This window comes from Eremomyces bilateralis, assembly GCF_010015585.1.
Source record: "Eremomyces bilateralis CBS 781.70 unplaced genomic scaffold P152scaffold_4, whole genome shotgun sequence".
NCBI classification, from domain to species: domain Eukaryota; kingdom Fungi; phylum Ascomycota; class Dothideomycetes; order Eremomycetales; family Eremomycetaceae; genus Eremomyces; species Eremomyces bilateralis.
The window spans coordinates 531,398-548,693 of NW_022985070.1; the positions used below are offsets into that span (position 1 = coordinate 531,398).

At 50.2% G+C, this 17,296-nt stretch overlaps 5 protein-coding genes across 5 annotated transcripts; 1 reads left to right on the forward strand and 4 right to left on the reverse strand.

Moving 5' to 3' along the window:
- Nucleotides 1–80: 80 nt before the first annotated feature.
- P152DRAFT_464807 (ATP synthase-like protein F0 subunit 9) lies at nt 81–371 on the forward strand (the record flags this gene model as incomplete). Its single annotated transcript, XM_033680588.1, has 2 exons — nt 81–179; nt 246–371. 2 exons carry the CDS (start codon nt 81–83, stop codon nt 369–371), a joined length of 225 nt encoding a protein of 74 aa, XP_033536512.1.
- A 304-nt stretch (nt 372–675) lies between these two features.
- Nucleotides 676–2,839, reverse strand: P152DRAFT_236851 (uncharacterized protein). The gene is made up of 5 exons (XM_033674595.1): nt 2,552–2,839; nt 2,319–2,495; nt 2,074–2,121; nt 1,719–2,025; nt 676–1,658 (listed from the first exon to the last, which is right to left on the reverse strand). Exons 1-5 carry the CDS (start codon nt 2,717–2,719, stop codon nt 808–810), a joined length of 1,551 nt encoding a protein of 516 aa, XP_033536513.1. The 5' UTR covers nt 2,720–2,839; the 3' UTR covers nt 676–807.
- Nucleotides 2,840–3,227: 388 nt separating this feature from the next.
- On the reverse strand, nt 3,228–4,701 carry P152DRAFT_455919 (nucleotide-diphospho-sugar transferase). Its single transcript, XM_033678890.1, has one exon. The coding sequence runs from the start codon at nt 4,484–4,486 to the stop codon at nt 3,449–3,451; it is 1,038 nt and encodes a 345-aa protein (XP_033536514.1). The 5' UTR covers nt 4,487–4,701; the 3' UTR covers nt 3,228–3,448.
- Nucleotides 4,702–5,841: 1,140 nt separating this feature from the next.
- Nucleotides 5,842–6,480, reverse strand: P152DRAFT_471543 (uncharacterized protein; the record flags this gene model as incomplete). Its single annotated transcript, XM_033681074.1, has 1 exon — nt 5,842–6,480. The coding sequence occupies one exon, from the start codon at nt 6,478–6,480 to the stop codon at nt 5,842–5,844; it is 639 nt and encodes a 212-aa protein (XP_033536515.1).
- Nucleotides 6,481–8,726: 2,246 nt separating this feature from the next.
- P152DRAFT_236963 (uncharacterized protein) lies at nt 8,727–12,902 on the reverse strand. Its single transcript, XM_033674596.1, has 7 exons — nt 12,565–12,902; nt 12,451–12,495; nt 12,171–12,392; nt 11,694–12,105; nt 10,215–11,645; nt 9,414–10,165; nt 8,727–9,358 (listed from the first exon to the last, which is right to left on the reverse strand). The coding sequence occupies exons 1-7, from the start codon at nt 12,721–12,723 to the stop codon at nt 9,179–9,181; spliced, it is 3,201 nt and encodes a 1,066-aa protein (XP_033536516.1). The 5' UTR covers nt 12,724–12,902; the 3' UTR covers nt 8,727–9,178.
- Nucleotides 12,903–17,296: the final 4,394 nt, after the last annotated feature.

Consider the following 17,296-nt stretch of genomic DNA (forward strand, 5'->3'; position numbering starts at 1 on the left):
CCCGTAAGAACGTCACCTCGCAGCTGGCCCGCAACGCCGTCCAGTCCCGCGGCATCGTTGTCGAGAGCACCGCCGCCGCCATGGTCGCCGCCGCGAAGATCCAGGGTGCCGGCATGGCCACCATTGGCCTCGCTGGTGCTGGTGTTGGTATCGGGACGGTTTTCGGCTCGTTGATCACGGTATGAGCACCCCGGCTTCTCGGCCACCCGCATTTCCAAATTTTCATCAAACTCATTCAATGACAGGGTGTCGCTCGCAACCCCAGCCTGAGGGGCCAGCTCTTCCAGTACGCCGTCTTGGGTTTCGCCTTCGCTGAGGCTACTGGCCTGTTCGCTCTCATGATGTCCTTCTTGCTCCTCTACGTCGCATAGATGGAGAGTTAGCACGGATCTCGCTCGAGCTTTGATTTACTATCGGGGGAAAAGGGTCTATTGTCAAATATGTGGGATCTTTGGAACCCGAAAAATCGCGGCGATAATAGATCATGGCGACGAAGCTTGTGTATTGAACTGATGGAGCCCTTCCGAACCACCGTTGTATCATAGATCAATCTGATCATTGCCCTACAGGATTTCTTCGAAATGGTTATTGTTTACTTGACTTTGATTACGTTTGCCGAACCAGTTTTTGTCCTTCGCACCCGGCCCACCATACTGCTGCCATGCCGCTGCCATCGTAACCCGGCAATTTTCTCGGTGATGCCTATGTATCACCTCAACCATGCCATTTCCCATATGCCCACAACTGCTCCATTTGTTAACACAACCTATGAAATCCGCCCTTGGCGTATAAGAACTGCAGCCCATCCTACGACCCGATCTTGACCGTTGCAACCGGAGTCTTGTCCATTCCGTGCATTTCATAGAACTTGCACTTGCTGCCATAGGGACAATGACCGAGCGGTCCGTTCTCGTTCTGACAATGATGACCGGTCAAGCACCACGGATCCTCGCAGTCCGCACCCTGGAAACACGGCATCGTTCGAGCCACGAGGCGTAACATGTTGAGTTCCCTCGGAGTGGGTTTATAATCGTGCCGATTCCTGCATTCCTCCTTGTAACATTGCCCGTTAAGGAAGTACTGGTTGCAGAGTCGAAGGCCCTTGACGTGGTCGTAAACGGCTTTATCCGTGATATGGAAGGGCGGATCTAGTCGTTCGCGATACTTGTTCCGTCGAATAGGCGGAGGCGACTGGGAGCGGGGCGGATCGCTGCCCGCGGTAAACTGTTGAGATTGAGCCGATTTGGATAGACCCAACGGCACACCGTTGGACGAGCTAGGGGCCGCAGGAGTCGTCGTCGCAGCCGCAGTGGCCCATGACGGTACGCGAGATTTTGAGGCGAGATTGGCCGCCGCTACCTCGGGTGACGGCGTCGCTGTGGGAGGAGTCATCGACTCTTTTCTGATAATAGGCATGGTGGGGAGAGTCGAAGGCGCAACTATCTTGTTGCTGCGGAATATACTCCCAAACTTAATTTTGTTGAAGGGTAGACTCTTAAGCTCGAACTCGAAAGGTACGCCTTCGAGGAGCGTGACACGAGCCAATATGCCTTCGTCACTCTCGTAATCTTCTAGGAGGCGCCGATATCCATTGTCATGGGAGCAGCCTAAGATGATCTGCCTGCAATGTGGATCGAAGAGGTTGAGTTTGAAGTTTTCTAGCTTCGTGAGTCCTGAACCAAAAGGGACCTAGGTTACGGGGATGGTGGTTTGCATACCTCGAATCTTTTCATCCGCTCTATCTTTTCCGTGACCGACATCAATGCTGTCAAATAACAATTTACTCTTCGTAAATCCTCGAAAAAATTGCTCCACTATCTCGGGGCGAGAGGCAAGCCCGGCTCGATAACAGACTTCCGAGAACGACTTCATGCTCACATACAAGCGACAGACGATCCTCGCGTGGGGAATCGAGGACAAGTTCGGGTTTGGGGACTGTTCAAGGAAATCCCTGATTTGAGATTCGAATAGACCGGCAGCTTTCCTTCCGCCATCTTCGCCCTCTGCGAGTAGTTCATCCGCGAACTACGACTAGTTAGTTATGAGAGTTCGATTGAAGGGACGGGTGCTTACGACAATGCCATCCCCATCTAGTAGTATTAACACAAAGGGATCACGGTCCTGTCAGCAAAATTAGCCACCCGTCTAAGCAAGTATAGGAAGACCGTCCTGGTCAACGCCTTTGAAGCATGATAACAAAGAGGATATAGTGACAGCGTGTTCCATAGGCATAACTAAGCCTCCGTGGAATGGGTTGGGCAAGTCCTTCAAGGACTGTTGATAGAACAGGTCCTCTAGGGGAAATGGTGGTAGCTTACCCTAAGCATTCTCAGCTCCATACTCAACTTATCCTTGCTCTTTGTTGTAGCGTCGTCCTTCTCCGCTAACTGACGTTCGAGGTCACGGATCTTCTTCTGAGAATTGCGATTATGTTCCCGTTCCCGCTCGAGATCATAGCTCATCTCCGCCGCGTTCTCGCAGTGACGAAGCATTTCCTTCGCGATGGATTAAACGCAGGTCATCAATATGTGACGATGCCACGGAAACTCACCAGCATCAAGCGCTGCTTATCGTTCTCGAACCGGAGCAGTTCCTCGATCTTCTGACGAAATATCTCTGGTGCCATCTGAGGATGTATAGCTTGGGAAGCGGTGGTGAAGGATCCAGCGCTGTGCCCGTTCAATGGGGAGGCCATGCTGGATTGACCTAAATGCGCCATCTCGAGGACCAATGAGATGAAATGGGTTGGAATGCCTTGTTGGAATCCGATCACAACATCAGTCTGTCGTGTGAAGAAAGTTGAGCGAGCAGATGTTGTGCTGAGACTGAAGGCGCAGTAAACTTTTGTTTGACAGTTGATGCCTGACCGTCTTGCGATGATGTGTGCAGCAAATCCAGTTTTCACTTTTCAGAATTATCTGTAGCCAATCATGGTCTGCCGTTGCCTTTATACTTGGGTGCTACAAATACTGCAGGTCGCCATAGCTTGTTTGCAGGATGAAATATGAATGTGATAGATCGGGTTTTAGAGCACATGAAACTCTATGGAAGTAAAGATAAAGGTTTCTCAAACATATCATGTTGCTTGGTGGTCAGACTCTCTTAGCTCACTATTGTGCAGCCCTGGTGGATTTCAGGGCTGCAGCTCTTTATCATGACCCCAGAGCTCCGTCACACAACTTAATTCCGCTGAAGGGCATTTCATTGTTCCTCCGCTTACTATTGTTGCGAATATTAAAGGTCAGGTTCCAAGTCTCTATCCTATTAGCATGACGAGTCTATTGTCCTATCTAATATTACACTAAACATCTACACTGAAATCGAAATGAGGAATGCATTACGCTCCACGACCGCTCCACAGTTTCACCGTTCTTAATGGTATCATATATTCACATAGCCGTGACAATTCACGAAGCTCAGTATCCAAACCTCAGGGCCGCACGCCTTCTTATTCTCTCTTTCCCTGCCAGAATCCTTCCATCTGCCCCTGCATCCGCCACCACATCTCCACGGGCTTCCGATCAATCCAATCCTTGTTCAACGAGTCCCAGAACTTATCATGAAGCGTGGCCGTCCCCCCTTCCACGTCCTTCTCATTTGGCCAGTTGGTGTTCCACTTCCCCATCTCAAACGCGCGCCACGGCATATTCCCGTCGCGGCGATGCGCGTACGTCAGCATGCTCTGCTCCATGAAGACGCTGGGGAAGCGGTTCGGGATGTTGAGGACGGACTTGTAGTAGGCAAGGAGGGCGCGGTCTGGTCGAAGGAGGAAGAATCCGCCGTTGATGTCGTCACCCTCGACGGGGGGGAAGGGATGATCCCCGCCGCCGGTGTCGGAGACGCCGGTGAAGAGGTAGGTGCTCGGCAGGGGCGCTTCATCGGACTCGATGGATGCCGGGTCGGCGCCGGTCGTTTGCACTTCCATGACGGCCGGCTCGTCGAAGATGGGGTCGAGACATCGGGTGAGGAGCATGTCGTTGTCGACATAGAGGATGCGGTCATATTGCTCGAGGCCGAAGAGACGCAGCTTCGTGAACTGGTCGTCGTAGCGGTCCGTCGCCGGGCTGAGCCATGGCGTGTCCGGTAGAAGGAGGTCGACGGGGACAATCTGCGCGCCCTCCGACGCCAGGATTTTGCGCTTGTGCTCGGAGACGTGCGGGGGTACGAGGATCAATAAGGGGATGTTGTCTCTGGTCTTCGTGACCGGATGGTGGAGGAGTTGATAGGCAAGAACCCGCGACGCGGTGAAGTACGGGTCATATTCCGACTCATTGGTGACTCTTGTCGACAGAAACGATGCGTAGGCAACCTTCAAGCCATTCCGCACTGGCGGGGCGGTAAATAAAGGGATCTGCGTGGAAATGGACGATGCTGCGCTGGGCGAATGCGGCGCGATCTTGAAAAACGTGAACAACAGAATACACGCGGAGACGGTGGCCGCGACGATGGTGAGCTGGTTAGCTCGAATTTTGACAGGTGTGATCATCGTTGGCAGGGCATATCAGAAACGACGTAGTGCGTGCTTCACCATGGGCGGTACAGCGGTCAAAGAAAGAGGAATCCCTCGCATGATGAAAGATGAGAAAGTATTATGGATTGAATACTTGCCCTGCGGTACCACTCTCGTTACCCATATCGTAACACCATCGGTCAGTGGCCCACATCCCTAGCAATCCCCTTTTCTGCAAGATTTACTGTCGGTATGCGGAATGGTTGGTGTATTCCGGTGTGTTTTTACCCTGGATTTCATCGGTGACATGCAGCCTTGTCACCAAATGACTGACCCGACTGAGCGAGCAACCCCCTGCCATTGGGTTTAGCGACATTTGGTGGCTTGAAACGAACCACCTAGATCAAAAACGGTTATTTTAGTCCAGTGCGGCTAAAATTCTAGGCTGGACCGTGGCAGCCAGTGTGAAATCAAAGGTGATTCAAAATTCTATATGCAACGTGAATAGGGTGGGCGTAAAGAAATAATGAAATAAATAGGCCCGAGTAAATTACGAAAACAATGAAATTTATTGTTTTATTTCTTGCATTTATTTCCTTACCTAAAATCAGGAATCCCGTGACGGACCCCTGGAGGCTGTATCCACCATCGTATTCTTGCCTGCATCGTTTCCCCTCGTGAACGGAGAGCAAGTAGGGATCCCAACGAAAGAAGGAAGTCGCAATGGATATGGAGAAGGACCCGTGATATCAAATACACGAAGAGTCTCCGAACACGGTATTAGGATATATTAAGCAGGATATATTAAGACTTAGGAAATGCGGAACCAAGAAACGACTATATCTCATCAATACCAATCTCCTCCCCCTCACTATCCTGACCCTCATCCGAATCATGATCTTCATCATGATCTTCATCATTGAGCTGCTCCGCAAACAGTTGATGCGTCTCAGCCTCCTCCTCAAGTTCAAGGTCACATAAGTCATGCAATGACTTTAGATACTCTTCTGTACTATACTCCGCGTAATGCTGCAAAGTCCTGGAGTTCATATAGATGAAGAGCATCTTATTTAGGGTTTCTCCCTTCATACGACTCCTCTTCGCTGTCATCAAAAGATTCTGCACAGAGAAAGTGTGAGATAAATAGCGGTTTCGCTCAATCCGGTGATTAATGCAGCGACACGGTGGAAAACCCCGTTAGATTCCAAAAGAGCGTAGATAGATTTAACTTGATCCTTTTTCTTAGCCTCAATCCTACGAAAACAGGCTGTTCCTGCAGCTATTTATGTGGTTTTTTATGATGATCTTTTCCCCGATAAAGGAAACAGAAGGCATAGAATCGAATATGAGATGAGACAGTGGTGATACGCCAACGATACGCCAATGATACGTCAATAAAACACAGATATTCTGTGACAGAAAGCCCTCTCCGATGGGACTGAGTTCGCCGGTGCTGTAAAAACACGATTAACGATCGCTGTTAGAGGTGCTGCATGATGAAATGCGCTCGCGGTGCTCCAGTATTCTAGGGTGTCATTCTCCTCCGCGATAAGGCGCTTATTCCGATGGAACGAGCTCATGGAATCTTTATATTGCGTGAAGATCCTGATTGCCTGGTTCGCTATAGTAGAGTTCCCCGAATACTTCATGATGAAGTCCTCAATGAGCTTGCGATCTTTTGAAGTAACGTGTACTTTCCGGTTTAGAGGGTTCAGATGGAAAGCGACACGGTGGAGATCAGCGGTAATCTGTTTCTCTTTCCGGGTAAGCCACTTGTTCTCAACCGATGCAGCCATCGGTAGGGCGTTGATGTTTGAGAACTGTAAATCAAGATGGGCCTTAACCGTATCCCATTTCGATATCACCGAGCCAATATCCTGCTTCCGCGAGACCTCTGTCTCCCTAAGGAACATCGAGATCGGTTCAATAACATACAGGAGCTCGTCCAGATCATTCCAGAGGCGATAATCGAGTATGACCGGCGTAAGTTCGGTAAACTTCTCTTTTAGATTACCGGATAGGCCTTCCATGGTTGGCAATACGGTACGGAAGAACTCCTGGATAGCTTTCCTATTCTCTACGACCGAGTTGAGGGCCTTGAGATGTGTTCCCCATCTTGTTTCAACAGCAGCGATGAGCATCTTCGTCTTCCCGTAATATTGGACCTGTAGCGCCCTGATCTCACCAAGTATACGGGAGGAGTTCCGGATACTGTTGATCAGGCTCTGACAGGTCTTGAATCAAGGCTTAAACTTCGGTAGTTTTAAGATATCTTGGACGAGGAGATTCAGACCGTGAGCCTGACAAGGAATGGGGATAATATGCCCTAGCTCTTTATCTTTCTGAATCATCTTCCAGACTGATCGCATTGTTGAGCATGTATCGGTAGATAGGCTATTAACCATATCTAGCTTGTCCACCCCAAAGAAGTCAATCAGACCCTTCCGAAGAACGTTCACAAGGTATTTCGCGGTTTGTCGGTCTTTCCACCGTATTAGATGCGTCGAGATAACGAGGGAACCGAAATCAGGATGTATGATAGAGAGGTTGATAACGCGTTCGCCTGCTGCATTGCTCAACTCGTCAATGCAGGCATTGATGGAGTGTTTATAGTCGAATCGATCGAAGATAAAGCGACGCACTTCATCGTAAAGGCTCGAGTATAGGTTGTTGAGGATGTCTCCCGCGACGCGGTGGCGGTTAGGTATTTTGAAATTTCCGTCCGGTCCTGCAAGCTCGAGAAGAAAGTCTTTCATATCATCATTCTCTAGAATGTGAAAGGGGCTTCCAGATGTAACGATAGCTTTTGTTAAGAGCGTTTCAAGTCTCGTCTGTCGATCGGCTTTGATATACCGTTTCTTGAAGTATTCCTGGAGCATTGGCTGAGATCCTGATCTCTTTACACCACTCGGATTCGGGGAAGGAGACAAAGATGAAGAAGGCAAAGACATGGATGGAGTTCGTGAGTCTCGAGATACTGGGTTATTCTCGCATTCTCCTGGGTTTTCGAAATGACCCTTCGCTCGTGTAGCGTTCTTTGCGAAGGTTTTCCCGCAGTATTTGCAGGTCATTATGGCCTTGTTCGCAGGTGAAACTCCACTCGCCCAATGCTTCCAGATAGCATCCTCAGGACGTCCGGGTCTACCCATATTATGTGATACATAGATAGAGCTCGCTGAGACGAAGAAGTAGATGTATAAAATATAAGGTTCAATAAAGGTTTGGTGATATTGTTGGGATTTGAAGACTTTATGAATAAAATGGCCTCAAATCTACATCAGAGGCTGGGGACATTCCAGCTACTTGTGAACCCGGCTTATCAACAATTGAAAACAGCATTTATATATAATGATATATATATTAAATTATAGCTTTAAATGAAAGCAATCGATTAATGTATACTATATCAAAATTAAATAGATACTTGTAGAGTTATTGGTAGCAGAAGAAAAGACCGCAAAAGCTGTATTCTGTTGCCCAGGGGAACAGACCATCAGCTGCATTACAACTTTACAAGTCGAAAATGAAAGATTTTCGACCGGACTCAACACAGACTTCCTATATTAATATGAATGTCAAATTATAGCTCTAAATCAGGCGAGTATGAGAATGTAGGGCGCATATGGAATAGACGTGGTTCCGTAAAGATATGGTAGCTGGAAGCAATGTGGTTTCTGCATACAATAGATCCCTGCAGGTACGGGACAGATCTACCGCTTCAAAATAAATATGGCATCACGTGATATACTAACCTAATACGGCTAGCATATCATTAAACTAACTATTTTGGGCCTAGCTTATTTTAGGTAATTTTCAATTGAAATAAATGTTTATTTCAAGGTTTCAGAGTTTCTTAGGTAAGAAACGTTTATTTCATATATTATACCCACCCTAAACGTGAAACACCTCAAATCCTACCATCGTAACTCCACCTCCACCTTCCTAATTAGTAATGAAAGCTTGGCATGAAATATTTCCAGGCCTCCGGAAATATTTCATGAAAATTACAAGAACAATAGATTTCATTGAAAAATTTCACCCACCCTAGTGGCAGGCTTCGCGTCCTTTGGATTTGAATATTATTTACAATCAATTCCGCGTGGCGAGTAGTTCGGCCGCACAAGGCGTGGTACGGCCACCAGGCGGCCGGTGCGCGAAGGATATTACCGCGGAGATAGGATAATTGCACAAGAGTGTCACAGTCGTATTTTTCGTGCTTTGAGGCGTTGATGGATTGTTGCCTTATGGCCTGATATGGATGCCTCACGATACGATTGGATGTGATGTGATGCCTCCGATGTGTTAGGGGTTATCACGTGGTGATTCACAATCCCGCTTTGTGTATATTATATCTCTCTCTCTGTTCTGGTTTCCCATTCTCCTTCTTTATCTTTCGTTTCGTCGAATACAAGCTGTTTTACGATAGTGATCCATATCCATGGTCCTCCAAAATAGCACCGTGACAAAGAGCACGAATTAAGCATCGCTTTATCGGAGAGATTCTGCAAAGTGTCCGCAGTGCAGGACTAGGTCTCTACATGGCGGATATATTCTACTATGTGGCATTTTCAGTTCTGACAGCCTACAGCTGACACATGTTGAATACGGCAGTTGTGGCAACGCATATCCTTCCATAGCTGCAAGACAATTGCTTCAAAGGCGAGCGGAAAAGTACCCAGCGGCAAAGTACAGTACCGGTATCATCGACAAAAGCTACAGTGGAATTCATCAAGGTGTACTCTTGTCTGACGGGACAGATGGTGGGACAGGATCCATCGGAGGCGCCAGGCTGCCTTCAATGCGTCTCTTTGCATCCATCCTCTCCTGCCTTGTCGGGCTATCCGTCTTTGTGTCTGGAATATGAGGTAGCGCATTTGGAGAGTGGCCCATGGACATGCCGACTCGAATCTATATATTCGTTAGTATCGACCGATTGTAGTAGGATGACCACCCTTCAACTCACCAATGTTTCGAGGGCTCCCGCCGAATTATCGGCCAAATCCTCGTCCCATTGCATCATACCCGGCTCGAACAGTACCAGGAGGGTGCTTCCACCAAACTTGAAATACCCCAGTTCGTCAGCACGCCTCACTTTCTCGCCGGCAGTTCGGGTGATGACAGTGCTGCCGACCATCATTGCGCCGACGCAAATCACCATGACACGCCCGTGCTTCTCGCTGTCAATCGGCACGATGACCCGCACGTTCTCCCCGTAGACATCCAATGCTGACCGGATTGCCATCGGGTTCACCGTGTAGTACTCCCCGGCAATAAGCTTCGGCTCATCGAGGATGCCGTCGACCGGGATATGGAAACGGTGGTAATCTTGCGGCGCCAGACGGAAAATTCCAAGCGCCCCATTGTGATACCGCTTTGCGTCTTCGGGATACGCATCCCCCAACAGCCGCTCGATCGTGAACTCTCGGCCCTTGACCCAGATGCGTTGCGCATCGGACAACTTATTGAAGACCACGGAACGGCAGTCGGCTGGGGATGTGATGATTTCCGGACGGAAGGGAGCACAGCAGGGACGGGCCCCGGGATTCAAGGCACGGTAGAAGAACTGGTTGAAGGTTTTGAACTGCTCGGTCGGCAGCAGAACCTCGGACATGTCCAGTTGATGGAAGGCGATGAAGCTCCGGATCTGAGACGCCGATGCTGGGTCATCGTACTTCTTGCCTTGTTTAATGCTTAGGGAGCGTAGAAGCTTTCGAACTATCGCACGGTTAGTGAACGCCATACCCGTCGCCTGCGCACCGCTTACTCCGCTTCTTCTCCATATCTCGACTCTTCAACCCCTTATATAGCAGCCGAATTCCGAGTCGGACGTAGACGCTCATCCGTTCTTCGTTGATCTGGCCGGTAAGTCGATCTTGGACCAGAATGTTGGCCGAGTTCGCACCCAGTTTATATCCACCGTAGCTGATTTTTGTGATGACTTTGGAGTACCACTTCCTCTGCGCCTGGCTGGATGTGACGAAGCCAGCCATGAGCAGATTGTTGACCTGTCTCCAGTCCTGGCTGGCGCATGTGGCGATATGCGTGATGATGTCAGAATCGGAGCGCTTGTGTAGGCGCGGTTGGTGACAGATTGGACATTCGCGGATTTCGATGACATGCTCCTCGCCCCCATCATCTACCAGGTCATCTCTGGACATAGTTGCCCCTTCTTCCCCTTCTTTACCTTGAACGTCGGATTCAAGCACGAGCACTGACGATGAGTTCATGCTTTCGTTGACCGGCGTCTCGACGCCCGGCGTAAAAACCGAAGGAGTCTCAGAGCCATTCGAACCTTCTGAGGACTTGGGTTGCGTCCGCTGCAACTGATCCTCCAGGCAGACCACGGCCTGGTCGATTGTCATCAATGCCTCGCCTTCCTCTCCGGTCTCCCCCGCAAAACGCTTGAAGAAACCATCGATCGTGTCCTCGTGCAATGTAGAGCCCAAGTTGTCCAGCATCGTCGTCAACTCAACCTTGTCAATTTTGCCGCTATCGTCCGCATCGTACTGCCGTAGCATGGCTTTCCAAAACTGCTGCCGTAGGGCTTTATATGGGAGATACCTGGCTTTGATATACAACACCGGATTGTGCTTCGACTCCCACCGGTCCTTGTTCTTCAGATCGATCGGGAGTTCGAATGCGGTCAGCTCGTGTTCATCTGGCCCGACGTTCAGCGGCGCTGTAGGCGGGCTTGCGCTGCTCGATTCGGATATCAGATCCGGAGCCAGTGGAGCGTTCCCTGGGCCCGGAGGAACGTCCAGATTTACTGCTGCACTGCGGATCGATAGCGTCGACTCCTCCTTCTTGAGTGCCGGCTTGTTTAGTCGAGATAAGCTTTGGCTCGATGACGAACGAGACAACGGAATGCCGAAGCGCTTCCTGGCTTTCGCCACATGGGCATACTCTGCGGGTTCGGGAAGACTGTAGAGACCGGTTTCCGGATCGGCTTCGGGAGAGGTTCCGGTAACTTTTTCTAGAGGCAAATTTACGGTGCCGACGAAATCATTGCCGGAGAAGGAATCTCGATCCACAACCGCGAAGCTGACCGAAAAATTTACTTCTTGACGCAGTACTTGGAAAACGAGCTTCTCATCATAGACTGGGTTCAAGTTATGTCGGACTACTCGAGTACGATAGGTCTTCTTGCCCAGAGATGTAACCACAAATGGGTCCATGTCGAATGAGGTACGGGTCACTTTCCCGAAGTTAGCATCCATAGACCAGGAGTATTTTATAGACCTACTGTTCCGTTCAGGGGGGAGATCCGTGATCTTGCAGATCTCCAAATAGAGCACGCCTGCAACGACTGAACCACCATTGAATTCGTATGCCTTCTGCTTCGCCTTTCTTCTTAACTTCGCAATCCGCCGCCTCCGTTTCTTTGTCCGTGTTTCTTCCGTCTTCTCCGCTAAAGCTTGGCCGTCCTCCTCATCGATTTCATCTTCATCTTCCAGTTCGGGGCTCTCCTGCTCTCCTTTTTCGTCGTCATCGTCGACCCCGTCCGCCCCCGTGATCGTACTGAACTTCTGTATAATCTGCTGTGGTGTCGCGGCGGGATTGGAGGGGTCGCTCAGCGAAAGATGTAGCTGCACACGGCCGGTGACGAAGGAAGACTTTTTCCCCGTCCGGCGAGACTCGAGCGGATACCATGCAGGCTGTTTTCCGAGAAGCATTAGACCAGTCTTGTCAATGTTCCGCCTTTGGGTTGAAGTGCACGAACCTGGAGGTCCACTTCACCATTGCTAAAGACATCGTCCAGCGCGATGGCGAACTCGCCCATGTAGTCTTTGCCAAATCGATCCTTATCCCAGCAAACGGCCTCCAAGAGAAGGCTTTGTACGCCGACGACGGGGAACTCGAGGTCCTGGTTCCATTCGGGGTTTAGGGTTTTGGGGATCGTCGACGTAGCGGATCGTGCGTCTCCAAGCGTGACCACGAGATACTGTCAGGTCCCTTAAGGTCAATTCATGCGGAGAAACCCAGGGGTCTGCAAGTCTTACGGGATCACTTGTTCCAGTCCTGTCCTTTGCTGCAAGGTCCTGGCCCTGGAATCGAAACAGGTCGTCAGCATCGAGGTTTCGCTAAACTTTATAGCAATTTCAAGCAGCACCCACCTTGATGGCCTTAACCTTGAGCACAAGGCTGTCTTTGGCATCGAGCATTGTGCCGGGCTTCGGACTGGTACTCCTGCTTGAATTGGCGGTGGGGGTATTGTTGCCCTTCAATCGGTTGGGGAAGCTGCTTAAGCGACCCGGGAGAGCTGGGCGAGGCATTGTACAAATATATTCGTTTGTGCCGTCACCAAGACGTGGAATGTGGGCAATCAATAATGACGGTAGGTACTTGCAGCAGGAGGAGGGGCAGTGAATTCGACACCGTTGGTTAGCGAATGAGGGTCGCCGCGATTCGAATGGAGAGTCGGAATGGCCGTGCACTTGCTGCAAGCTTTCTCTATCCAAGGTACGTGTGGTTGTGGACAAACGTTATACGTAACACTGATCAAAAGGTGGGACTGAGGGTCGATAAGTCAATTCCTCCCAGGACGATGTGGGGTAATAGAGCTAGTGGGATTTCGACAGTCGAGGCCTTGGATTTGCGGGAGGCATGCAACAAGATGGAAGGGTTAGACCGTTAGAAACATGATGGGGAAGTCGGAGGAATCCAAGGCCAAAAGATGAAAAGAACGCAAACGAACGGGGAATTCGCGTCCATTAAATTCGAAGCATCACGCATACGGAGGGGGCGGAAGCAGACTTTCCAATGAGCTGCCAGCGCCGATGCTCCGCCTGTGGTGGGTAATCGCTTTGTCGTGCATGTGCAATCGTGCGTTGTGGTGAATTGGATCCAGCTGGATGAAGCAAGTCGATTGCTTAGCCTCAAATGACGGACCATGAAAGCCAGATGTCGGAAATATATCACGGATAGGAGCAATTAATTCGTAAGGTGGAACTAGTCGAGCCTTGCTTGATTGCTTGATTGCGTCGTAAGGTATCAATTTTAGAACCAGCTGAGGCTCCAAGCAATCCTTTTATTTCAGTTTCTAATTCAGCACAGCAGGGAACCTAACACGCCGCAGCCACCTTCCCAAATGTATCGGTCCTTCGGTTGACAGCTAATAATATTGTTTTGGAGCCATGGGAATGAGGCGGATGGACTTCCGAGTCGAGCTGTGCCACAGCTGATTATAGTTCAACCATTGGGAGACAGTACCTACCATGGACTGTAATTGCAGTATACATCTTTATTGTGTGCCTTCTTTAGCAACAAATGTAAGCAGAATGATGGGGTTCTGAGGATGTGTTGTCGCCGGGAACGTCAACGTCACTCTCTCCACAGACCCCTCACCTCACTGCTCAGTCTGGATGTGCTCAATGCTATCCCATGGATGATCCACAAAAGCCGGTGGAAGATGATTATGTGGTTCTGACGTCTTGCCAACCCGGATTACGTCCTTCTTACAGAGCCTCAATCGGATTGACTGGTTGTTGATGTATGTGCTCTGCCCTGGAAGAGTGTATTCGAATCGTCGAAATATCCAGCTTTCTGGGCGAGGCGTGCTTGTACAACGTCCAGAGCGTTTCACCGAGGGTGGCTGAATCCACAGATAACCTTGCAATCCAGCATCGATGTTTGATGGATAAAGTATGATCGACACCAGCCGGTAGTTGACGTCCGACAGAGTGATAGGGGAACACGCCCGAACACCACAGTTCCAAGCTGGAAAGAAGGTGTAGACTCGAGCATGAAGAAATAGGAGTGCGGTTCTGGGAGTGGATGAATGTATTGAGTGACGAGAATGCGTCGGCGTTTGTGCCACATATGGCCTGATATTACCAAACCGACATATAGGAAATTAAAACCAGGTCGGGATTTAGAGGAAGTCAGTGGAGGATTAGTAATTACGCGCGAGAACGAGCAGCTGAATGGTGTAACCGTTCGGCGAATGATGAAGCGGTCAGATCGGAGGGTTTTGTCTTCAGGCGACATACATGGATCAGACCCTGAGATCTATATCTATTCCCGCCATCGGCCATTGTCAGATATTCTTGACTCGGAAGTCCACATCCTCAGCTCAGCGTTGCGTACCGGACGGACATGTGGTTGTTCCACAGATCGAAGGTCGGGCATGCAAGATGCGCTGCGAAGAAGTGAATATGGACGAGAATCTCGAAAACTGGGAGTTGGGGGAGCAAGAACGAAAGTTGGTAGCGGCATCAACAGAAAAGGTTATAGTTAGAAGTCCCGTATTGGCGACATTAGACAATCTGAGTATTACGCCAAGCGACATTGCAGTGTGGTCCTGTGGATATGTTGGAATATTACTCTGGCAAATGAAGTAGGTGAAGTGATTGAATGCGGATGGCTACAAGAACGTCGCTGCTTGGATCCTTATCAACCCAGTCTGCTGCGACCTAGGGGATGTTTGTCGATCTGAACGATACACCTCGTGCTTCAATCCCTGATTTACTGAGTACTGCGTGCGTGAGGACTGAGGAGATACGCATATCCGAGCGACCTAAATCAGGAACAGGTCTGAAGCCGGGACAAAATTTGCGAGATGTTGTCGCGGACAAGGGTTAGTTATCGTAATTGATCATTCGTATCAAACCGAGACTGTCGCAGACCAGGCCAGACAGTCAGACAGCAGGATGACATGTTCCGGCGCGGTCGGCGAGTAAGAGACCTTTGGAGATTGGAGATTGGAGATTTAATCGGATGCTAAATTGCGAATGGAGAAGGTCCAGAAGGGATGCTAGTGTCGTTGGGCGGTGATGAAAGCCGATCATAGGGTAATATTGGGACTAGGCGACTAGGGGAGAGCGGACTGGAGTGATTCATGTTAAAGGATAGCGAAATCTTAATTGAGATTGACGGGGTTGTTTAAGTGGTGGGATGCGTGGGTTCGCGAGCGGGCAATTGTCGCATCACGAACGAATCTTGAATCCCTCCGCTGATGCATGACACAGTTGACACTCATGCGTCTGAATCCTGATGTGGGGCGTTCAAATTGCTCCGTGTTCGAGAAGCTTTGAAGGCTGGAGCGGCCGTGGGTGGAATTGACCGATCCTCCGAATCAAAAGAGAAGATGGCTGAGATGCGAGGTCCTACCTCTGAATCTGTGATGTAGTCGAAACCTGAGGCGGAGGTGATTGCAGAGACGTCGGTCACTTGGTGAAAGGGAGGCTGTGTCTCTCACTGCTTGGTTTTAGCCGCAGCGATGGCACTGTGATAATAGTGAATAAGAGAGTAGACGGAGCATGAGGACTGCGACGGGTCAGTTGTTACTGGGGAGTGGTGCCGACTGGTGGAAGGGTATTGTCAAAACTCAAAACTCAAAACTCGTATCCTAGTAATTATTCTGAAATTAGCGGTGACCACGGGCGGGAACTTGATATTGCTAATTGGTGAAGTTGATGATAAGCTTTATGTGAAGCAGGACCTGAGGAACTAGGAATGAGGAACTAGGAAGATGTGGTCTGTGGTGTGGTCACTCGTCACTGGTCAGTGCCCAGTAGGTGGAGGTTCTAGCGTTCTGATGTCTAAGCTGCATTTTGGGAATTCTGGAATTGAGAATGGCTGGCCTGTGGGGGCGGGGGGCGGACTGGGTGACTGGCCGATTGGGAGGGTTCAAGCGCCCGAACATGCCGAACGACCGCTGAACCACACTGAGTGTCTGCCGGTGTCCGTAGGCCCTGGGCCCCTAAATCACCCCCTATCTTAGGCTCCGCGGGCAGCCGGACGGAGGGGAATAGGCTCTCAGGCCTCCCAACTTCGCTCTTCCAGCTCATTCAACCCGTAGAAATATTCCCTAAATACTGCCAGTTGGTTCCGGTACTTATGGTAGGTACAGAAAGTTTATTACGGGAGACCGTATTTCCCCTGCAGTAGCCACCCGGTAGAGCGGCATAATACTGGCAATTGGCATCAATTATTCATTTACCGATCGCGGTTCACCCCCCCTTCAGTCAGTTCGGCTCCGCTGCAAGTGGTCCTCTTCTTCGGGAATTTACATCTCTCACAGCATCCATCCCATCATCTGAATAGGAAGTGAATTCACATCATTTGTCGCTCTGACTCCCTTTCTTCTTCCCACCTCTCTGGTTCTACATTTCAGTTCCCACCCTCCCCCAAACCAACCCCAAGTGTCCCAAGCCCCGACTACACTGTCACGGTTCAGGCACTACCCCAGTCGCAACGATCCCCTCCACAGCACTGCCTAGGACTCTGAGCACTAAACTCGCTCGGTTTGCGTGATTGCGTCGTCGCACTGCAGCCCTTCTGCCAGCCACAGTCGCTTTGGGACGCTCGTCGACCGGTAGCTATCCTCTTCCTGATCTCACCTACATCGATCCACGGGCGAGACTTGGTTATTCGAACCGTTCTCGACTCTCTCGAGGGGCAGCTATTGTCGAACGTCCCGCCGAATTTCCCTTGCGCTGGACTAGATCAGTGCCTCACAGTCTGACCACAGGAGTAGTTAGTGCGTCTGTCCCACTACCCACACCACCTCCGGATTTGCAATCCACCTGTCCATCATCCCCCCTACGTCGTCCTCCAACCAATCGCGCCGCTTCGGCGCTTCACTACTCAACCGTCCTCGACCACCCTTCGTCGTCGAGCGAATTGTTTTCCTTTTCCCACATCTTCACTCCTAGGACCGCCTGTCCGACTCTCTCAACGCCAGTATCTACCTTTTTCTGAAACAGGTGAGTTCCCAATCCTTCTCTTCCTCCGGCTGGGTGGTTCCTCCGAACCTCGCGACGATCATTCCCCAACCGGTCGCTTCGCAGCCCGTCCCAGCCTTACTCCCCGACGCCGCGCAAATCGTCTCAAATGACGGTCAGG